The sequence below is a fragment of the Panulirus ornatus genome, chromosome 17 (assembly GCF_036320965.1).
Source record: "Panulirus ornatus isolate Po-2019 chromosome 17, ASM3632096v1, whole genome shotgun sequence".
NCBI classification, from domain to species: Eukaryota; Metazoa; Arthropoda; class Malacostraca; order Decapoda; family Palinuridae; genus Panulirus; species Panulirus ornatus.
Window position 1 is genome coordinate 4116472 of NC_092240.1, and position 21251 is coordinate 4137722.

General features: G+C 41.3%; 1 protein-coding gene across 1 annotated transcript in view; it reads left to right on the forward strand.

The window, feature by feature from the left end:
- Positions 1–21251, forward strand: part of LOC139754514 (DNA-binding protein RFX2-like) — a 291540-nt gene that overhangs the window by 259567 nt on the left and 10722 nt on the right. Inside the window, exons 13-15 of the mRNA XM_071671804.1 lie at positions 2290–2427; positions 3685–3891; positions 12282–12437. Coding sequence (XP_071527905.1) covers positions 2290–2427; positions 3685–3891; positions 12282–12437 — 501 coding nt within the window. The remainder of the gene's footprint in view (positions 1–2289; positions 2428–3684; positions 3892–12281; positions 12438–21251) is intronic.

Here is a 21251-nt window from a genome sequence, read left to right on the forward strand (position 1 = left end):
CTGTCTATTCACAATCAGGTGTCACATTTTAATCTGCAGCAAAGCCTTGATCATAATGTGAAAAGTCCAGATAAGATAATCATGAATCTTTATACAGCTCTATCAGAGCATATAAAGAAATGAGTTGCGCCCCTTAGGAAAGGGTATGAACTAGAATGTGACATGAAGAAAATTCAGAAAAAAAGAAATTTCAGCATTTAATTAGGGCTCCCAGTCTCTTAGAGGTAGACTTAGCTATTTGCTTAGTTCAGAATTATTTTTTACCTTTGTCTGCAATTTGTCCTCTTATTTCTTTGTTTTTTTTCTTCCTTGCTCAAGTTTACCTTTAGCTGTGTTTTTTTTGTAGATGGTTTTGTTTTTCATACAATATTTGCACCCACTGTTATTTCACTCCTAATAGCTATGTTACAGAGTTATTGAATTCTGCCTGCATTTAGTTGCACTGTGAGTCAAAAGTCATCTAAGGTATCATCATCATCATGGGCAAAAGGGAGTACAGTCTCGTTGAGGAACTTCTGTCTCCAAAGGAAACCATTATTTCCCCGCTGCTGATTAGAGTGCAGCCTCAAAGCTGCAGTAGCCCCATAAAAGGGGTCCAGGGGTTATTTACAGTAAACCACATGTTATCCGTATTTTGAGACAACTAAATGTTCAAACCAACATACATTTTTCAATTTCATTTGGGAACCTTCTAATGTCCAAAAGAATTTGGAAAATTGAAAAGACGAAAAATATTTCAAATCATGCATACGCCATGCCATAGCGATTAGTGTACTCAAACCTGATGTTTTGTAGCATTGGTCATTGTCAATTGTCTCCCATGTGTTTTCTGGCACACTAGCGTGTGATGGTCTTGCACATTTGTGTATCTTGTGCACCCTTGATTACTGTTGTGGACAATGGCCCCTTTCAAGTATCATCAGCAGTTATCAGATAGCTCCTCTAAGCCATCTATTTCTTCTAAGCCATCTGTGTCTCGCATGAAGTGCAAGAGGAACATCTTCAGCCTCAAAAAGAAGATGGTGTTTTGCAAGAGGCTGACTAAGGACATGATGACTATTATTGATATTATGAAGCAGCAGAAGAAAATCAAGCCATTTAGTAGTGCTTATTTCCTTATGTGTATTAGTATTTCGTCATTGTAAAATATTTACAAATAGGTAAAATATTTAAATATATGTGCTTGGTAGAAAATGTGCACAAACTTCAGTGAGGGTTGGCAGGTGGAGTAAGCATGTGTCCTGAGTAGAGTGTGCCATGGTCCCACCAGCTGGTCAGTTTCACAGTCACCACCATTGTGTGTAGATCTGTACTACTTTTGCGATTTAGATACTCCTGTTAATGTGATTTTCCTGCAACCCACTGTACGTGTTTGTTGATATGGCATCCAAACATCCAGCAACATCTTTTCCTACCCCAGAACCAGCAATTAAATGGAAGAGAACCTCTCTGACCTAAGAAATGAAGCACTTGGGCGTTCTTACAACGTGGGTGAATCTACAGTCAGCAACATAAAGATGAGTGGAGGGAAAATTCAAAGTGCTGTGATCCACTCTACTCCACTGTCTATCAAGGTAACCGCAAGGGTTAGAAATCCATGTTGAAGAAGATGGAGAAAATTATCTTGTTAAAGACAGAGCATGAGATGAAGAAAAAGACTTAGTAACCTTCAGCTCAGGTCTAAAGTTTTGAAGATTTATGAACATTTATGTAAAGAAGTCCATGTAGCTAAGCCAGAGCCATTTCAAGCAAGTAAAGGATGGCTAGATAAGTTTATTCAACGTCAGAAGTCATACAACGTGAAGGTAACGAGAATCCTCCAGTGCTATATTCGATTTCTCTTTGTACTAGTTTTTTTTTTTGGAGAACATTACCTCTTGCATAAAGAGAGGGATAAGCAGTTTCTGAATTATTTGATATATTAGAAAAATTTGAATAATTGTAATTTTTATCCGAAATAGCAGATTTCCTCAACTGTTTCAGATTACCAGTTTTGTAATTAATTCATTAATTGTGTTTTATTATTGCAGGTGACAAAGGTTTCACATGAAATGCCAATCTAGTTTATATTTTTGTATTGTTTAATACTACCAGGATTTTTTCATTGGTGATGTATTAAAACTGTGAAAAATTACAAGTATATTTTCATTGTGTCCAGAAAAGCATGTAATACAACCATTTCATAACAGCTTTAATCAGTTCTTTGTCAGTAAATACAACAGTGTTTGTAGAGGAGAAGGAAAAAGGTAGAGTTCTTCAGTTTAATAGTTTTCTCTTTCTGTTTTACAGTTTTCTGTAGTCGAAAGTCTATGGAGACGATTTTGGATGGTAAACAACAACAACACAGTGGCTAAATCCTCTTCTAGTGAAGTGTCTGATGATGATGATGGAGATCTAGCATCACTCTTACCATCATCTGTCCTCCAGGTGAGCTTTTTGGGAACTGCATAAAGAATAGATGCATTAGTATATGATGTTACATTCCTATCTGGTACTAAAGATATATGTGTAACCCTTTGTAGACTCATAGGACTAGGTCTATAATTGCCAATGTTTAGGAGGCAGCTGCATTACTTTTATAATGACTAAAACAGTATGAGTAAAGCAAATAAGATTGATAGACTATTTACTTGTTTAGAATATTATGTCCTGAGAAACTTTAAGATTGTTTTCCTTTTGAGATGATAACTTCAAATTATTTTACATTAAGATAAATGATTTCCTGCAGGAAAGATTCAGGTAAGTGGTAGGTAGTAGTAGGCAGTAGATGGAAGGCAGCCACCAACCAGGAGGTGTATTACATGCACTACCCTGCTGGGTATCGGGAGGGTTAGTAAGGGCTGCATAGTGAGCCAGCTCCTCTTTGGATGTGAAGTTGCACTCATATAACCCAGGTAGCTGTCTTTTCTTTCTGCCTCAACTGCAAGTGGACTGATGGCATTCTTTCCACAAACATACAGTCTTTCTTTGTCACACATACCATTAGATAATACTGAACTCATACAGCTCATTCTTTGTAACACTAGATTTTCCTTTGGTGAGTGCTGTGCTCTAGCCCTGCTTTTTGGCAAAATGGTTGGAGCAATAGTTAGAAGTTGTAGGTTGAAATGTTAGACAAGAGCATTAGGTAGAAACGGTAAGTATAAGTAGTAGGTATATTAGGAGGGAGAATAAAGTAGAAGTAGTAGGTTGAAACATTAGGTAGAAGTGGTCAGTAGGAACAGTAGGTAGGAGCCTCTGAAAGTACTGCACTAGAGTTGCCCTTTGCAAGTGGCATGTTGAATGTGTGAGACACTAAAGGTTAAGAAGCAGCTCTGGTGTTCAGTTATGGTGACTATTGCTGTGGCCACCCACTTGAGGGAGTTCATGAAGGGAACAGGCATTTTAGATAGATAGAAACATAAAAGATTCAGTGTCCTATTTGTCTTATTAATGATTCCTTATACATAAAAGATTCAGTCTCCTCCTTGTCTCTGATATGAGTATTACCAGAGTATTTAGTTCTTAATGCACACCATTGAAAGTCAAAACTTTCCAAAATTCAATTTTATTTACTTACCCTATTCCTTTCTTGAATGCATAAATGCTTCATACATTTTCTTCTTTCTCTGTAGAATATATCTAAACATTATTCTGTATTTTCACTTTCTACTGTATTTTGAAAAATTTATTACTCTGTTTCAGGCCCTCTTGCGTGCTCCTCCAGTACTAGAGTTTGTGCGCAATTTTGACTACCAGTTCTACCAGAACCTTGTGGAAGTGTTAATTCCTGATGTGCTGCGATCTATCCCTTCTAGCCTTACCCAAGCCATAAGAAATTTTGCTAAGAGCCTGGAGTCATGGTTATCAAGTGCAATGCTTGGCTGCCCACCAGAAGTAGTAAATATAAAGGTAGGCAAAGTTATTAATATTTTGAAGATTAGAGCCTATAAAGCTAGAATCATTGAATGCTGCTTTCATGTAGGGCATTACACTCTGAGGTTTACATAGCATATGACTTGCTGAAATACAAATTAGCAGCAGAAAGTGTTGAACTTCCTGATGGAAAAAATGAGTAATTTTTTTTTCAAGGACTAATCGATGGGAAAAGACTATTTAGGATACAAATGATGGAATAAATGGAAAATTACTAAATGCAATGAAGATCTTTTACCATTAAAGTAAGGCATGTGCATGAGTAGAAAGGGAGGAGAGTGAGTGATCGCTTTTGAAGATGGGTCTGTGTCAAAGATGTTTGATGTCACTTGGTTTCTTAATCTGTTTGAGGAAAGGGTCCTGTAGAAGGTGAATGCAGGGATCTTAGATTGAGGGATGGGTCTACAGTATGTTAGGGAAGAGGAGTGGGTCATGGGAGGTGAATGAGTTGCTCTTTGCAAATGATAGGTCAGAAACTCCAGAAAATTGTGAGAGTTTGGGGGTGTGAGAAGAACACAGTTGATAGTAAATGTGAAAGTAAGATAATGAGATGCTGCATGGAGTAAAACAGCATAGTTTAAGTATAAGCTTGAATGGGAAGGACCTAGAGGAAGTGGAATGAATAAGGTACTTGGGAATGGATGTGGCATTGGATGCAACCATGGGACTGAAGTGGTTCAGAGGACGGGAGAGGGGGCTAGGGTCCTGGGTGCATAAAGGAGCATGTGGAAGGAGAAATCACTGTGTGAGGACACAGATGGATATATTTCAAGGTACAGTTGCCCCTGGAGTTCACCAGTTATGGAAACTCTCTGTTTCCACCCCTTTGAGAGAGTTCCCAAAGGGAACAGGCATCAGAGATATAGATACATAATACAGTGGCTCCAGTAGTGTTATGTGGGTGTAAGCCTTAGGCCTGATTGCAAACAAAAAAAAGGAGGAAGAACATGTCAGAAATGAAATGCCCGAGGATGATAAGTGGCGTGAGGTTGGTTAATGGTGTAAGAATTGACAGCGTAAGAGAAAGTGTGGTAATAAGTGTCCTATGATTGAGAGAACTGACCAAGGTATCCTGAAATGCTTTGGACATATGAGTGAAGAAAGAATGACTAAGAGGGTCTACATTTCAGAAGCAGGGGGACACTGAGAAAGAGATGGAAAGATGAATGAAGGATGCTTTAAGATATCAAGGCCTAACCATTCAAGAAGATGAGAAGTGCACTTGGGGTAGAATGCATTTGATCGATGTGGTATGTGAGTGGGGAGCAGGCTCTAAAAAGGCAAAGCCAAAACATTTGAAGCATGGACCTCTCTGGTGTAGTGGTTAGCACTGCTAAATGTGATGCATTCACCAACTGACTTGGTTCAAGCACATATGTTTGAAATACAAATACAAGAAAGGGTTTTCCAGCCCCTTGTTCTCACCCCCTTTAGTCACCTGTAACACTGGGAATAAAGAATAGCTTAGTTTATTGAAACATTACAATGAATTACATTTCATGGAAGAAATCCACCTCCTCAGGTGGATACAGTTTACAAAGTTTCATCATAGACTAGGGTGCAGTGCTTTCAGTACTTTACACATGACAGCTAGAGACTGAGTGTGAACAAATGTGGCCTTTTTTTTTTTTTTGTCTGTTCTCCTGGCACTACCTCACTGAAGCAGGGAGTAGCGATGCTGCTTCCTATGGGACAGAGTAGCACCTGGAATGGATGAAGGCAGGCAAGTATGAATATGTGTGTATGTGTATGTATATGTATGTACATGTGTATATGTTGATATGGGAGAAGTATAAAAGAAAGAGACAGGAGGTCAAGAGAAAGGTGCAAGAGGTGAAAAAAAGGGCAAATGAGAGTTGGGGTGAGAGACTATCAGTAAATTTTAGGGAGAATAAAAAGATGTTCTGGAAGGAGGTAAATAGGGTGCGTAAGACAAGGGAGCAAATGGGAACTTCAGTGAAGGGCGTAAATGGGGAGGTGATAACAAGTAGCGGTGATGTGAGAAGGAGATGGAATGAGTATTTTGAAGGTTTGTTGAATGTGTCTGATGACAGAGTGGCAGATATAGGGTGTTTTGGTCGAGGTGGTGTGCAAAGTGAGAGGGTTAGGGAAAATGATTTGGTAAACAGAGAAGAGGTAGTAAAAGCTTTGCGGAAGATGAAAGCCGGCAAGGCAGCAGGTTTGGATGGTATTGCAGTGGAATTTATTAAGAAAGGGGGTGACTGTATTGTTGACTGGTTGGTAAGGTTATTTAATGTATGTATGACTCATGGTGAGGTGCCTGAGGATTGGCGGAATGCGTGCATAGTGCCATTGTACAAAGGCAAAGGGGATAAGAGTGAGTGCTCAAATTACAGAGGTATAAGTTTGTTGAGTATTCCTGGTAAATTATATGGGAGGGTATTGATTGAGAGGGTGAAGGCATGTACAGAGCATCAGATTGGGGAAGAGCAGTGCGGTTTCAGAAGTGGTAGAGGATGTGTGGATCAGGTGTTTGCTTTGAAGAATGTATGTGAGAAATACTTAGAAAAGCAAATGGATTTGTATGTAGCATTTATGGATCTGGAGAAGGCATATGATAGAGTTGATAGAGATGCTCTGTGGAAGGTATTAAGAATATATGGTGTGGGAGGCAAGTTGTTAGAAGCAGTGAAAAGTTTTTATCGAGGATGTAAGGCATGTGTACGTGTAGGAAGAGAGGAAAGTGATTGGTTCTCAGTGAATGTAGGTTTGCGGCAGGGGTGTGTGATGTCTCCATGGTTGTTTAATTTGTTTATGGATGGGGTTGTAAGGGAGGTAAATGCAAGAGTCCTGGAAAGAGGGGCAAGTATGAAGTCTGTTGGGGATGAGAGAGCTTGGGAAGTGAGTCAATTGTTGTTCGCTGATGATACAGCGCTGGTGGCTGATTCATGTGAGAAACTGCAGAAGCTGGTGACTGAGTTTGGTAAAGTGTGTGGAAGAAGAAAGTTGAGAGTAAATGTGAATAAGAGCAAGGTTATTAGGTACAGTAGGGGTGAGGGTCAAGTCAATTGGGAGGTGAGTTTGAATGGAGAAAAACTGGAGGAAGTGAAGTGTTTTAGATATCTGGGAGTGGATCTGTCAGCGGATGGAACCATGGAAGCGGAAGTGGATCATAGGGTGGGGGAGGGGGCGAAAATTTTGGGAGCCTTGAAAAATGTGTGGAAGTCGAGAACATTATCTCGGAAAGCAAAAATGGGTATGTTTGAGGGAATAGTGGTTCCAACAATGCTGTATGGTTGCGAGGCGTGGGCTATGGATAGAGATGTGCGCAGGAGGATGGATGTGCTGGAAATGAGATGTTTGAGGACAATGTGTGGTGTGAGGTGGTTTGATCGAGTAAGTAACGTAAGGGTAAGAGAGATGTGTGGAAATAAAAAGAGCGTGGTTGAGAGAGCAGAAGAGGGTGTTTTGAAATGGTTTGGGCACATGGAGAGAATGAGTGAGGAGAGATTGACCAAGAGGATATATGTGTCGGAGGTGGAGGGAACGAGGAGAAGAGGGAGACCAAATTGGAGATGGAAAGATGGAGTGAAAAAGATTTTGTGTGATCGGGGCCTGAACATGCAGGAGGGTGAAAGGAGGGCAAGAAATAGAGTGAATTGGAGTCATGTGGTATACAGGGCTTGACGTGCTGTCAGTGGATTGAAGCAAGGCATGTGAAGCGTCTGGGGTAAACCATGGAAAGCTGTGTAGGTATGTATATTTGCGTGTGTGGACGTGTGTATGTACATGTGTATGGGGGGGGGGTTGGGCCATTTCTTTCGTCTGTTTCCTTGCGCTACCTCGCAAACGCGGGAGACAGCGACAAAGTATAAAAAAAAAAAAAAAAAAAAAAATAAAAGAAAGAGACAGGAGGTCAAGAGAAAGGTGCAAGAGGTGAAAAAGAGGGCAAATGAGAGTTGGGATGAGAGAGTATCATTGAATTTTAGGGAGAATAAAAAGATGTTCTGGAAGGAGGTAAATAAAGTGCGTAAGACAAGGGAGCAAATGGGAACTTCAGTGAAGGGCGCAAATGGGGAGGTGATAACAAGTAGTGGTGATGTGAGAAGGAGATGGAGTGAGTATTTTGAAGGTTTGTTGAATGTGTTTGATGATAGAGTGGCAGATATAGGGTGTTTTGGTCGAGGTGGTGTGCAAAGTGAGAGGGTTAGGGAAAATGATTTGGTAAACAGAGAAGAGGTAGTGAAAGCTTTGCGGAAGATGAAAGCCGGCAAGGCAGCAGGTTTGGATGGTATTGCAGTGGAATTTATTAAAAAAGAGGGTGACTGTATTGTTGATTGGTTGGTAAGGTTATTTAATGTATGTATGACTCATGGTGAGGTGCCTGAGGATTGGCGGAATGCGTGCATAGTGCCATTGTACAAAGGCAAAGGGGGTAAGAGTGAGTGCTCAAATTACAGAGGTATAAGTTTGTTGAGTATTCCTGGTAAATTATATGGGAGGGTATTGATTGAGAGGGTGAAGGCATGTACAGAGCATCAGATTGGGGAAGAGCAGTGTGGTGTCAGAAGTGGTAGAGGATGTGTGGATCAGGTGTTTGCTTTGAAGAATGTATGTGAAATACTTAGAAAAGCAAATGGATTTGTATGTAGCATTTATGGATCTGGAGAAGGCATATGATAGAGTTGATAGAGATGCTCTGTGGAAGGTATTAAGAATATATGGTGTGGGAGACAAGTTGTTAGAAGCAGTGAAAAGTTTTTATCAAGGATGTAAGGCATGTGTACATGTAGGAAGGGAGGAAAGTTATTGGTTCTCAGTGAATGTAGGTTTGCAGTAGGGGTGTGTGATGTCTCCATGGTTGTTTAATTTGTTTATGGATGGGGTTGTTAGGGAGGTGAATGCAAGAGTTTTGGAAAGAGGGGCAAGTATGAAGTCTGTTGTGGAAGAGAGAGCTTGGGAAGTGAGTCAGTTGTTGTTCGCTGATGATACAGCGCTGGTGGCTGATTCATGTGAGAAACTGCAGAAGCTGGTGACTGAGTTTGGTAAAGTGTGTGAAAGAAGAAAGTTAAGAGTAAATGTGAATAAGAGCAAGGTTATTAGGTACAGTAGGGTTGAGGGTCAAGTCAGTTGGGAGGTAAGTTTGAATGGAGAAAAACTGGAGGAAGTAAAGTGTTTTAGATATCTGGGAGTGGACCTGGCAGCGGATGGAACCATGGAAGCGGAAGTGAATCATAGGGTGGGGGAGGGGGCGAAAATCCTGGGAGCCTTGAAGAATGTGTGGAAGTCGAGAACATTATCTCGGAAAGCAAAAATGGGTATGTTTGAAGGAATAGTGGTTCCAACAATGTTGTATGGTTGCGAGGCGTGCGCTATGGATAGAGTTGTGTGCAGGAGGGTGGATGTGCTGGAAATGAGATGTTTGAGGACAATGTGTGGTGTGAGGTGGTTTGATCGAGTAAGTAATGTAAGGGTAAGAGAGATGTGTGGAAATAAAAAGAGCGTGGTTGAGAGAGCAGAAGAGGGTGTTTTGAAATGGTTTGGGCACATGGAGAGAATGAGTGAGGAAAGATTGACCAAGAGGATATATGTGTCGGAGGTGGAGGGAACGAGGAGAAGTGGGAGACCAAATTGGAGGTGGAAAGATGGAGTGAAAAAGATTTTGTGTGATCAGGGCCTGAACATGCAGGAGGGTGAAAGGAGGGCAAGGAATAGAGTGAATTGGATCGATGTGGTATACCGGGGTTGACGTGCTGTCAGTGGATTGAATCAAGGCATGTGAAGCGTCTGGGGTAAACCATGGAAAGTTGTGTGGGGCCTGGATGTGGAAAGGGAGCTGTGGTTTTGGGCATTATTGCATGACAGCTAGAGACTGAGTGTGAACGAATGGGGCCTTTGTTGTCTTTTCCTAGTGCTACCTCGCACACATGAGGGGGGAGGGGGATGGTATTCCATGTGTGGCGAGGTGGCGGTGGGAATGAATAAAGGCAGAGAGTGTGAATTGTGTGCATGGGTATATATGTTTGTGTCTGTGTGTGTATATATATGTGTACATTGAGATGTATAGGTATGTATATTTGCATGTGTGGATGTGTATGTATATACATTGTGTATGGGGGTGGGTTGGGCCATTTCTTTTGTCTGTTTCCTTGCGCTACCTCGCAAACGCGGGAGACAGCGACAAAGCAAAATAAATAGAAATAAATAAATATATATATATATTTTTTATCCCTGGGGATTGGGGAGAAAGAATACTTCATACATATTCCCCGTGTGTCGAAGAGGGCGACTAAAAGGGGAGGGAGCGGGGGCTGGAAATCCTCCCCTCTCATTTTTAAATTTCCAAAAGAAGGAACAGAGAAGGGGGGTCAAGTGAGGAAATTCCCTCAAAGGCTCAGTCCTCTGTTCTTAACACTACCTTGTTAACACGGGAAATGGCAAATAGCATGAAAAAAGAAAATTCATACATATTCGCTATTTCCCACATTTGCAAGGTAGCATCAAGAACAGAAGACAGAGACTTAGAGGGAAAATCCTCACTTGGCCCCCTTCTCTGTTTCTTCTTTGGGATGTGGAGATATGTGTAGTGAGAGAGTCACAGCAAGTGGTTTTAGGAAAAGAGTAGAGGTGGTGAAAACCTTGTGTAAGATAAAGTGGGGCAAAGTGACTGGAATAGATAGGATTGCTGTTGAATTTCTGAAGAAAGGGGGATGACATTGTTGTTGAGGAATTAGTTAGAAGTTTTAGTTTATGGCTTTTGATGTTGAAGACTGGTAGAGTGCCTGTATAGTGCCATTGTGTATATGCAAGGGGGATGAAATTGATTATTCAGTTTACAGAGGTATTAGTTTATTGAGTATAACTGGTAAGTTGTATGGAAAAGTGGTGATTGAGAGGGTGGTGGCATGCACAGAGCATAAGATTGGAGAAGAGCAATGAGGATTTAGGAGTGGTAGATGTATAGATCAGATGTTTCTTTTGAAGAATCTGTGAAAAAATACATAAACAGAGATTTATTTGTGGCATTTATGGATCAGGAGAATGCCTAGGATTGGGTTGATAGAGATGCTTTGTGGAAGATGTTACTGATATATGGTGGGGAAAGAAAACTACTAGAAGCAGTGCGTTTTTATCATGAGTATAAGATATGTGTGTGAGTAGGAGGAGAGGGGGTGAGTAGTTCCATGTGAAGGTGAGTTTGCATCAAGGGTGTGTGATATCACCATGGCTGTTTGATCTGTTAATGGATGAGATGGTGAGGGAAGTGGTTGCAAAGGTCTTGGAGAGAGGGGCAGATCTGCAGTCTGCTGGGAATAGGGGTTATGGAAAGTGAGTCAGTTGGTTTTTGCTGATGATAAGGCTCTGGTAGTGAACTTGTGAGAAACTGCAGAAGCTGGTGTCTGAGTTTGAAAGAGTGTATGAGGAGAAAATTAAGAATAGTTTGAAAGAAAGAAATAATTAAGTTCAGAGAAATCACTGTCTGTAAGGGCAAGTATGGGTATGTCTCATCATTGTTTTATGGCTGCACAGCATGGGCATATGTGATTAAGTATGGAAGAGGGTGGATGTGTTGCAAATGAAATGCTGGAGGACGATTTATATTTGAGGAGGGTTGATCTAAGTAGGAATGACATGGTAAGAGAGAGAGATGTGTGGTAATAAAAAGAGTATGTATAGAGAGCTGAAGAGGATGTGTTGAACTGGTTTGGCTGTTTGGAGATGATGAATGAGGTGAAGCTACCTAAGAGGGTATGCATTTCAGGAGTGGGGGGGAGGGGGGATGGAGCACAAGATGGAAGGAAGGAGTGAAAGTTGCTTTGCGTGTTCAGGGCCTGAACCTGCTAGATGGTGTGAAGGATAGAGCGAATTGAAGCACTGTAGTATGTAGGGGGCAACATGTTTTCCATGTGCTGAACTAGGGCATATGAAGCAACCATAGAAAACAACAGAAAAGTCAATGGAGATGGGCTGTGGAAAGGGGGCTCTGGTCTTAGTGCATTATGCATGACAGCTAGGGAGTGGATTTGAGCAAGTTAGTCCATTTCTTTGACTTCCTGGCAGTGTGTCAGTGCATGGAAGAAGGCAGTCATGTTTGAAAAAAAATTAGGATATGTCTGTATTCATAGGTTTGTGATATTCAATATAGAATGACGTATTCAAATTACACATTTCGAATGTATACTAGTCAAAGTAAAGTGTTTGTAGATATCATCAGTGCAAGTTTTTAATTTGATATTACTAAAGCACTAGGCCCTTTAAGAAACTGTGATATAAGCCATCGTATGTTTGAATGCTTTCTTAGTGTTCATTAACAAGAATGATAATGAAGAAAGATTTTGAATAGAGAACTCATGCAATTTATCTGCAATTTTTTCATTTAGATATTATATTTTTTTCCATTACAGGTAACAGCTGTAGCATCTCTAGCTCAGACACTGCGGCGTTACACTTCACTAAATCACTTAGCTCAAGCTGCCCGAGCTGTGCTCCAAAACTCCTCACAGATTTCTCAAATGTTAGCTGACCTCAACAGAGTGGACTTCCACAATGTCCAAGAACAGGTAGATAATTATGAAATTTTTCTTTAAACTTCTGTTCCCTCTTTGTTTCATACTAGTTTGCCATTTTTCATATACCAATATAGGACCAAGAACAGATGAAGGACAGACTTATTCACGCCCTTTCTTATTCTTATGCATAATACACCAAGGGCAAAACTTCCTATCCATAGCCAAGCCCAAAAGACCTTTCTGTAGTTCCCTCCCAATCATTTCATATGCTCTAGTTCAGTTCATGAACAGCAGGCCACCCCCTGTATACCACACCATTCCAATTTGCTCCTATCCCATGCATGCTTCTCAACCAATTTCAGTAACTCAAACCCTTTGTCACTCTATCCTTCCATTTCATCAGTCTCCCCCTCTTCCTCAGTCCTTTTACTATCTGTCTGTCTGTATCAGTTTTTCTATCTCTGTCTATCCATATCCCTGATGTCTGTCCCTTCTAGGGGCTCTCTCAAGGGGGTGGCCTTGCAAGTCTCTAGAACTGTTGAACTCCAGTTAAAGCCTTACCTTAACAGGGCACTGGCAGAGGGCAACTCTAACACAGTGATTCCAGAGGCTCCTACCTAATGTTCTTACTTCCTACTGTTCCTGTCAAATGTTCCAACATACAACTTCTACCTAATGCTCCCACCTAATGTTCCTACATAATACTTCTACCTAATGCTCTTCCTAAGTGTTCCTACCTGCTACTTTTAACTATTGCTCCTATCATTTCATCAAAAGCCAGGGCTAGCACATAGTGCTCAGTGCAGGAAAATATTGAGTTACAAAGGATAAGTTGTGTGAGTTAAGTGTTGTCGAGTGTTATGTGTGACAAAGAGAGATTGTACAAGTGTGGACATAATGCCAACAGTCCATATGTGGGTGAGGCTGAAAGAAAAGACGACAAACTAGGTCAACATATCTAGAAAACTACGGATGTGCTGACTGACTGTCCAGTCATCACTAATATTCCTGATACCCTGACAGGCATTACTGGTAATATACCTAGCAGGTCGATTGCTGTCTACCGACAGGCCCTTTAAGAAACTGTGATATAAGCCATCGTATGTTTAAATGTTTGATTAACAAGAATGCTATCACCATTAATCGTCCTATAATACACTCTCCTTGTAAACTCCGTTTTGCATTTTCCACGTGCTCAAACCACCTCAAAGTATTATGTTCCACATGCTCTTCCACTCCACAATTCATTCTCTTTGTATTTCCTGTCAAACTAAATCTTTCCCCCATTACTTTCTTCAATCAGATTTGTTACATGCTTGTATCCTATGAAAATAGTTTTATCACATTAATTTACACAACATACTATCCCTAGGGATAGGGGAGAAAGAGTACTTCCCACATATTCCCTCCGTGTCGTAGAAGTCGACTAAAAGGGGAGGGGGCTGGAAATCCTCCCATTTCGTTTTTGATTTTCCAAAAGAAGGAACAGAGAAGGGGGCCAAGTGAGGATTTCCCTCAAAGGCTCAGTCCCCTGTTCTTAACGCTACCTCGCTAATGCGGGAAATGGCGAATAGTATGAAAAAAACTTCTAAATGGGATAGTCTTCCTCCTAACATTAGAACAAGTTTTCTATGGGATTATCTTAATCTGTCTTCAACAAAACAGCACCATGTAATTCAAACTCTATCAAGCATTTATAACCAAGTATTGGCCCTTGAATTGTAAACACAATTTACCTACAATGTTAAAATCCATTCAGTAGCTGCTGTATTATCACAGTAACCTTAATTTTTCCAAACATTTCAAGAAAAGATGGATAAGTTCATAACCATCGGGTAAATCTGTGTTCATGTGCACTCTGTTCATGCAAATGTTTTCTCTGTATTTGCCTAAAACCTAAGTATCCTTAATATGATAACAGTACCTTCCAAGAAACAATACTTATTTACAAAGTTTATATGATATATGTAGGGCAGTATATCCATGGAGATAGAATAAGGTGAAAGCAGTTCAATTATCTTCTGGATGTCGTAGAAAAAACTAAGAGGAACAGGTGGGGCTGGAAATCATCCCCTCCAGCATTATCACTTTATAAAAGTAATGAACCAGGGCATGTGAAAGAGGCCCTCATCTCACTGAACGTGTCCTCCCTCTCCAATCACCATTGGCATCTCACACAGCAGATTGGTTATGAACTGCTGACATGCCCCTATCACAGAGACCTTCCCCCCGACTCCTCTCCAGCACAGACCCCCATTTGTCTTCATAATCGACTTGTTCTCACTAGAGCTCAGACAGACAGAATTAAGAATATTGTTTGTGAATATCATAAACAATCCATGAACAAGTGCATAGCTATGCAAGTGAACAGCTTAGTTTTCTGTGAGTTAGCCTATGTGGTATGTTAACTACTGTATTAGTGCAACTATTCGTCACTTAATGTTCTAGCAAGTGCATAATATGTAAACCATATCATTTACTTGGTAAACATCTCTGTATATCTAATGCCCTGTCTATCAAGATGTACTTAAGGTCTTTCATGATTAGTTAACTAGTATCTATCATGACTTCCCAGTTCTGGAAACCATTCCCTTCATGTATTTCAGTTTCTAAAAGAGGAAACAGAGGAATCAAGCAGGAATGCTTATCCTCCTCAAAAGCTCAGATTGGGGTGTCTGAATGAGTGTGGATGTAACCAAGATGAAAGGAAAGGAGAGATTGGCAGTTTGTTTGAGGAAAGAAACCTGGATGTTCTGGCTCTGAGTTAAGTGAAGCTCAAGGGTAAAAGGGGAAGAATGGTTTGGAAACATCTTGGGAGTAAAGCCAGGGGTTGTACGAGGACAAGAGCTAAGGAAAGAGTTGCACTATTCCTGAAGCAGGAACTGTAGGAGTGTGTGATAGAGTGTAAAGAAGTGAATTCTAGATTGATGTGGGTGAAACTGAAAGTGGATGGAGAGAAATTGGTGATTATTAGTGCTTATGCACCTGGTCATGAGAAGAAAGATCTTGAGAGGCAAGTGTTTTGGGAGCAGCTGAGTGTGTCAGCACTTTTGGTGCACAAGACTGGGTATTAGTGATGAGTGATTTAAATTTGAAGGTGAGTAATGTGGCTGTTGAGGCTGTAATTGGTGTACATGGGGTACTCAGTGTTGTGAATGGAAATGTTGAAGAGCTTGAGGTTTTGTGTGCTGAAAAAAGACTGGTGATTGGGAATTCCTTGTTTAAAAAGAGAAATATACTCAAGTATATGCATGTGAGTAGGAGAGATTGCTAAAGAGGATAATTAGATTGTGTGTTAATTGATAGGCATGTAAAAGAGAGACTTTTGGATATTAATGTGCTGAGAAGGGCAGCCGGTGGGATATCTAATCACTATCTTGTGGAGGCGAAGGTGAATAGAGAGTTAGGTGGTGATGAAAGCTCTGCGGAAGATGAAATCTGGCAAGGCAGTGGGTTTCGATGGTAATCCAGTTGAATTCATTAAGAAAGGGGGGTGACTGGATTGTTGATTGCTTGATAAGGATACTCAATGTACGTATGAGTCATGGTGAAGTGCCTGAGGATTGGCGGAATGCATGTATAGTGCCATTGTACAAAGGCAAAGGGGATAAAGGTGAGTTTTCAAGTTACAGATGCTTAAGTTGTTGAGTATTCCTGGAAAATTGTATGGATGGGTATTGATTGAGAGGATAAAAGCATGTACAGAGCATCAGATTGGGGAGGAGCAGTGTGGTTTTAGATATGGTATAGGATGTGTGGAACAGGTGTTTACTTTGAAGAATATATGTGAGAAATTTTAGAAAAACAGATGGATTTGTATGTAGCATACATGGATCTGGGGAAGGCATATGATAGGGTTGATAGAGATGCTTTGTGGAAGGTCATAAGAATATATGGTGTGGCAGGTAAGCTGCTAGAAGCAGTAAAAAGTTTTATAATGGGTGTGAGGTATGTATATGAGTAGGAAGAGAGAAGAGTTATTGGTTCCCAGAGAAATTCAGTCTTTGGTTGGGGTGTGTGATGTTCCCATGGTTGTTTGATTTGTTTGTAGATGAGTTGGTTAGGGAGGTAAATGCAAGAGTTTTAGAGAGAGGGGCACATATGCAGCTGTAGGGGATGAGAGGGCATGGGAAGTGAGTCAGTTGTTGTTTGTTGATGATAAAGCACTGGTGGCAGACTTGAATGAGAAACTGCAGAAGCTGGTGACTGAGTGTGGAAAAGTGTGTGAAAGGAGACAGTAGAGTAAATGTGAATAAGAGCAAGGTTATTCGGTTCAGCTGGATTGAGAGACAAATTAGTTGGGATGTAAGTTTGAATGGAGAAAAATTGGAGTATGTGAAGTATTTTAGATATCTGGGAGTGAACTTGACAGCAAATGGAATCATGGAAGAAGTGAGCCATAGGGTTGGGAGGGGATGAAGGTTTTTGGAGCAATGAAGAATGTGTGGAAAGAGAGAACGTTATCTTGGAGAGCAAAATTGGGTATTTTTGAAGGAATAGTAGTTCCAACAATATTACATGGTTGCGAGGCATGGGCTATAGTTAGGGTTGTACAGAGGAGGGTGGATGTGTTGGAAATTAAATGTTTGAGGACAATATGAGGTGGTTTGCATAAGTAAGTAATGAAAGGGTAAGAGAGATGTTTGATGATAAAAAGAATTTGGTTGAGAGAACCGAGAAGAGTACGTTGAAATGGTTTAGACATATGGAGAGAATGAGTGAGGATTGTTGACAAAGAGGATATATGTGTCAGAGGTGGAGGGAACAGGGAGAAGCGGGAGACCAAATTGGAGGTGGAAGGTTGGAGTGAAAAAGATTTTGAGCGATTTGGGCCTGAACATACAGGAGGGCGAGAGGCATGCAAGGAATAGAGTGAATTGGAATGACGTGGTATACCATGGTCAACGTGATGTCAATGGACTGAACCAGGGCGTGTGAAATGTCTGGGGTAAACCATGGAAAGGTCTGTGGGGCTTGAATGTGGATAGGGAGCTATGGTTTCAGTGCATGATACCTGACAGCTAGAGACTGAGTGTAAACAAATGTGGCCTTTTTTTTTTTGTCTATTTTTCTGGCATTACCTCACTGATGCAGGGGTTGACGATGCTGTTTCCTGTGGGATGGGGTGGCACCAGGAATGAATGAAGGCAAGCAAATATGAACATGTACATTTGTATATATGTATATGTCTGTATGTGTATGTATATGTGTTTATGTTGATATGTATATGTATGTGTTTGTGTGTGTATGGATATATGTGTTTATGAGAGGATGGGTCTTTCTTCATCTAGGGCTACCTCGCTGATGTGGGAAACAGCAGTCAAGTATAAAAAAAAGTATATGTACACGTATATGCGTGTATGTATGTATTTGTGTATATGAGTGGATGGGTCTTTCTTCGTCTGTCTCCCAGCGCTACCTCGCTAATGCGGGAAATGGTAGTCAAGTACATTGATAATAACAATTGTTTTTAACTTAGTTTAGTTTAAGTATGAATAGATGATGTGAGGTGGTTTGATCAAGTAAGTAATGGAAGGGTAAGGGAGATGTGTGAAAATGAAAAGAGTGTGGTTGAGAGAGCAGAAGAGGGTGTATTGAAATGGGTTGAACATATGGAGAGAATGAGTGAGGAAAGGTTGACAAAGAGGATATATGTGTCAGAAGTGGAGGGAACAACAAGAAGTGGGAGACCAAACTGGAGGTGGAAGGATAGAGTGAAAAAGATTTTGAGCACTTGCGGCCTGTACATACAGGGGGGTGTGAGGCATGCAAGGAATAGAGTGAATTGGAATGATGTGGTACACTAGGGTCGATGTGCTGTTAATGGACTGGATCAGGGCATGTGAAATGTCTGGAGTAAACCATGGAAAGGTCTGTGGGACCTGAATGTGGATAGGGAACTGTGGTTCCAGTGCATCACACATGACAGCTAGAGACTGAGTGTGAATGAATGTGGCCTTTTTTTGTCTGTTTTCCTGGTGCTACCCCACTGAAAGAGGGGGTAGCGATGTTGTTTCCTGTGGGGCAGGGTGGCGCCAGGAATGGATGAAGGTGAGCAGATGTGAATGTGTACATGTGTACATGCATATGTCTTTGTATGTGTTTTTTTTTTTTTTTTTTTTTTTTTTTATACTTTGTCGCTGTCTCCCGCGTTTGCGAGGTAGCGCAAGGAAACAGACGAAAGAAATGGCCCAACCCCCCCCCATACACATGTACATACACACGTCCACACACGCAAATATACATACCTACACAGCTTTCCATGGTTTACCCCAGACGCTTCACATGCCTTGATTCAATCCACTGACAGCACGTCAACCCCTGTATACCACATCGCTCCAATTCACTCTATTCCTTGCCCTCCTTTCACCCTCCTGCATGTTCAGGCCCCGATCACACAAAATCCTTTTCACTCCATCTTTCCACCTCCAATTTGGTCTCCCTCTTCTCCTCGTTCCCTCCACCTCCGACACATATATCCTCTTGGTCAATCTTTCCTCACTCATTCTCTCCATGTGCCCAAACCATTTCAAAACACCCTCTTCTGCTCTCTCAACCACGCTCATTTTATTTCCACACATCTCTCTTACCCTTACGTTACTTACTCGATCAAACCACCTCACACCACACATTGTCCTCAAACATCTCATTTCCAGCACATCCATCCTCCTGCGCACAACTCTATCCACAGCCCACGCCTCGCAACCATACAACATTGTTGGAACTACTATTCCTTCAAACATACCCATTTTTGCTTTCCGGGATAATGTTCTCGACTTCCACACATTTTTCAAGGCTCCCAAAATTTTCGCCCCCTCCCCCACCCTATGATCCACTTCCGCTTCCATGGTTCCATCCGCTGACAGATCCACTCCCAGATATCTAAAACACTTCACTTCCTCCAGCCTCTCACCATTCAAACTCACCTCCCAATTGACTTGACCCTCAACCCTACTGTACCTAATAACCTTGCTCTTATTCACATTTACTCTTAACTTTCTTCTTCCACACACTTCACCAAACTCCGTCACCAGCTTCTGCAGTTTCTCACATGAATCCGCCACCAGCGCTGTATCATCAGCGAACAACAACTGACTCACTTCCCAAGCTCTCTCATCCCCAACAGACTTCATACTTGCCCCTCTTTCCAAAACTCTTGCATTTACCTCCCTAACAACCCCATCCATAAACAAATTAAACAACCATGGAGACATCACACACCCCTGCCGCAAACCTACATTCACTGAGAACCAATCACTTTCCTCTCTTCCTACACGTACACATGCCTTACATCCTCGATAAAAACTTTTCACTGCTTCTAACAACTTTCCTCCCACACCATATATTCTTAATACCTTCCACAGAGCATCTCTATCAACTCTATCATATGCCTTCTCCAGATCCATAAATGCTACATACAAATCCATTTGCTTTTCTAAGTATTTCTCACATACATTCTTCAAAGCAAACACCTGATCCACACATCCTCTACCACTTCTGAAACCACACTGCTCTTCCCCAATCTGATGCTCTGTACATGCCTTCACCCTCTCAATCAATACCCTCCCATATAATTTACCAGGAATACTCAACAAACTTATACCTCTGTAATTTGAGCACTCACTCTTATCCCCTTTGCCTTTGTACAATGGCACTATGCAAGCATTCCGCCAATCCTCAGGCACCTCACCATGAGTCATACATACATTAAATAACCTTACCAACCAGTCAACAATACAGTCACCCCCTTTTTTAATAAATTCCACTGCAATACCATCCAAACCTGCTGCCTTGCCGGCTTTCATCTTCCGCAAAGCTTTTACTACCTCTTCTCTGTTTACCAAATCATTTTCCCTAACCCTCTCACTTTGCACACCACCTCGACCCAAACACCCTATATCTGCCACTCTGTCATCAGACACATTCAACAAACCTTCAAAATACTCATTCCATCTCCTTCTCACATCACCACTACTTGTTATCACCTCCCCATTTACGCCCTTTACTGAAGTTCCCATTTGCTCCCTTGTCTTACGCACCCTATTTACCTCCTTCCAGAACATCTTTTTATTCTCCCTAAAATTTACTGATAGTCTCTCACCCCAACTCTCATTTGCCCTTTTTTTCACCTCTTGCACCTTTCTCTTGACCTCCTGTCTCTTTCTTTTATACTTCTCCCACTCAATTGCATTTTTTCCCTGCAAAAATCGTCCAAATGCCTCTCTCTTCTCTTTCACTAATACTCTTACTTCTTCATCCCACCACTCACTACCCTTTCTAAACAGCCCACCTCCCACTCTTCTCATGCCACAAGCATCTTTTGCGCAATCCATCACTGATTCCCTAAATACATCCCATTCCTCCCCCACTCCCCTTACTTCCATTGTTCTCACCTTTTTCCATTCTGTACACAGTCTCTCCTGATACTTCTTCACACAGGTCTCCTTCCCAAGCTCACTTACTCTCACCACCTTCTTCACCCCAACATTCACTCTTCTTTTCTGAAAACCCATACTAATCTTCACCTTAGCCTCCACAAGATAATGATCAGACATCCCTCCAGTTGCACCTCTCAGCACATTGACATCCAAAAGTCTCTCTTTCGCACGCCTGTCAATTAACACGTAATCCAATAACGCTCTCTGGCCATCTCTCCTACTTACATAAGTATACTTATGTATATCTCGCTTTTTAAACCAGGTATTCCCAATCATCAGTCCTTTTTCAGCACATAAATCTACAAGCTCTTCACCATTTCCATTTACAACACTGAACACCCCATGCATACCAATTATTCCCTCAACTGCCACATTACTCACCTTTGCATTCAAATCACCCATCACTATAACCCGGTCTCGTGCATCA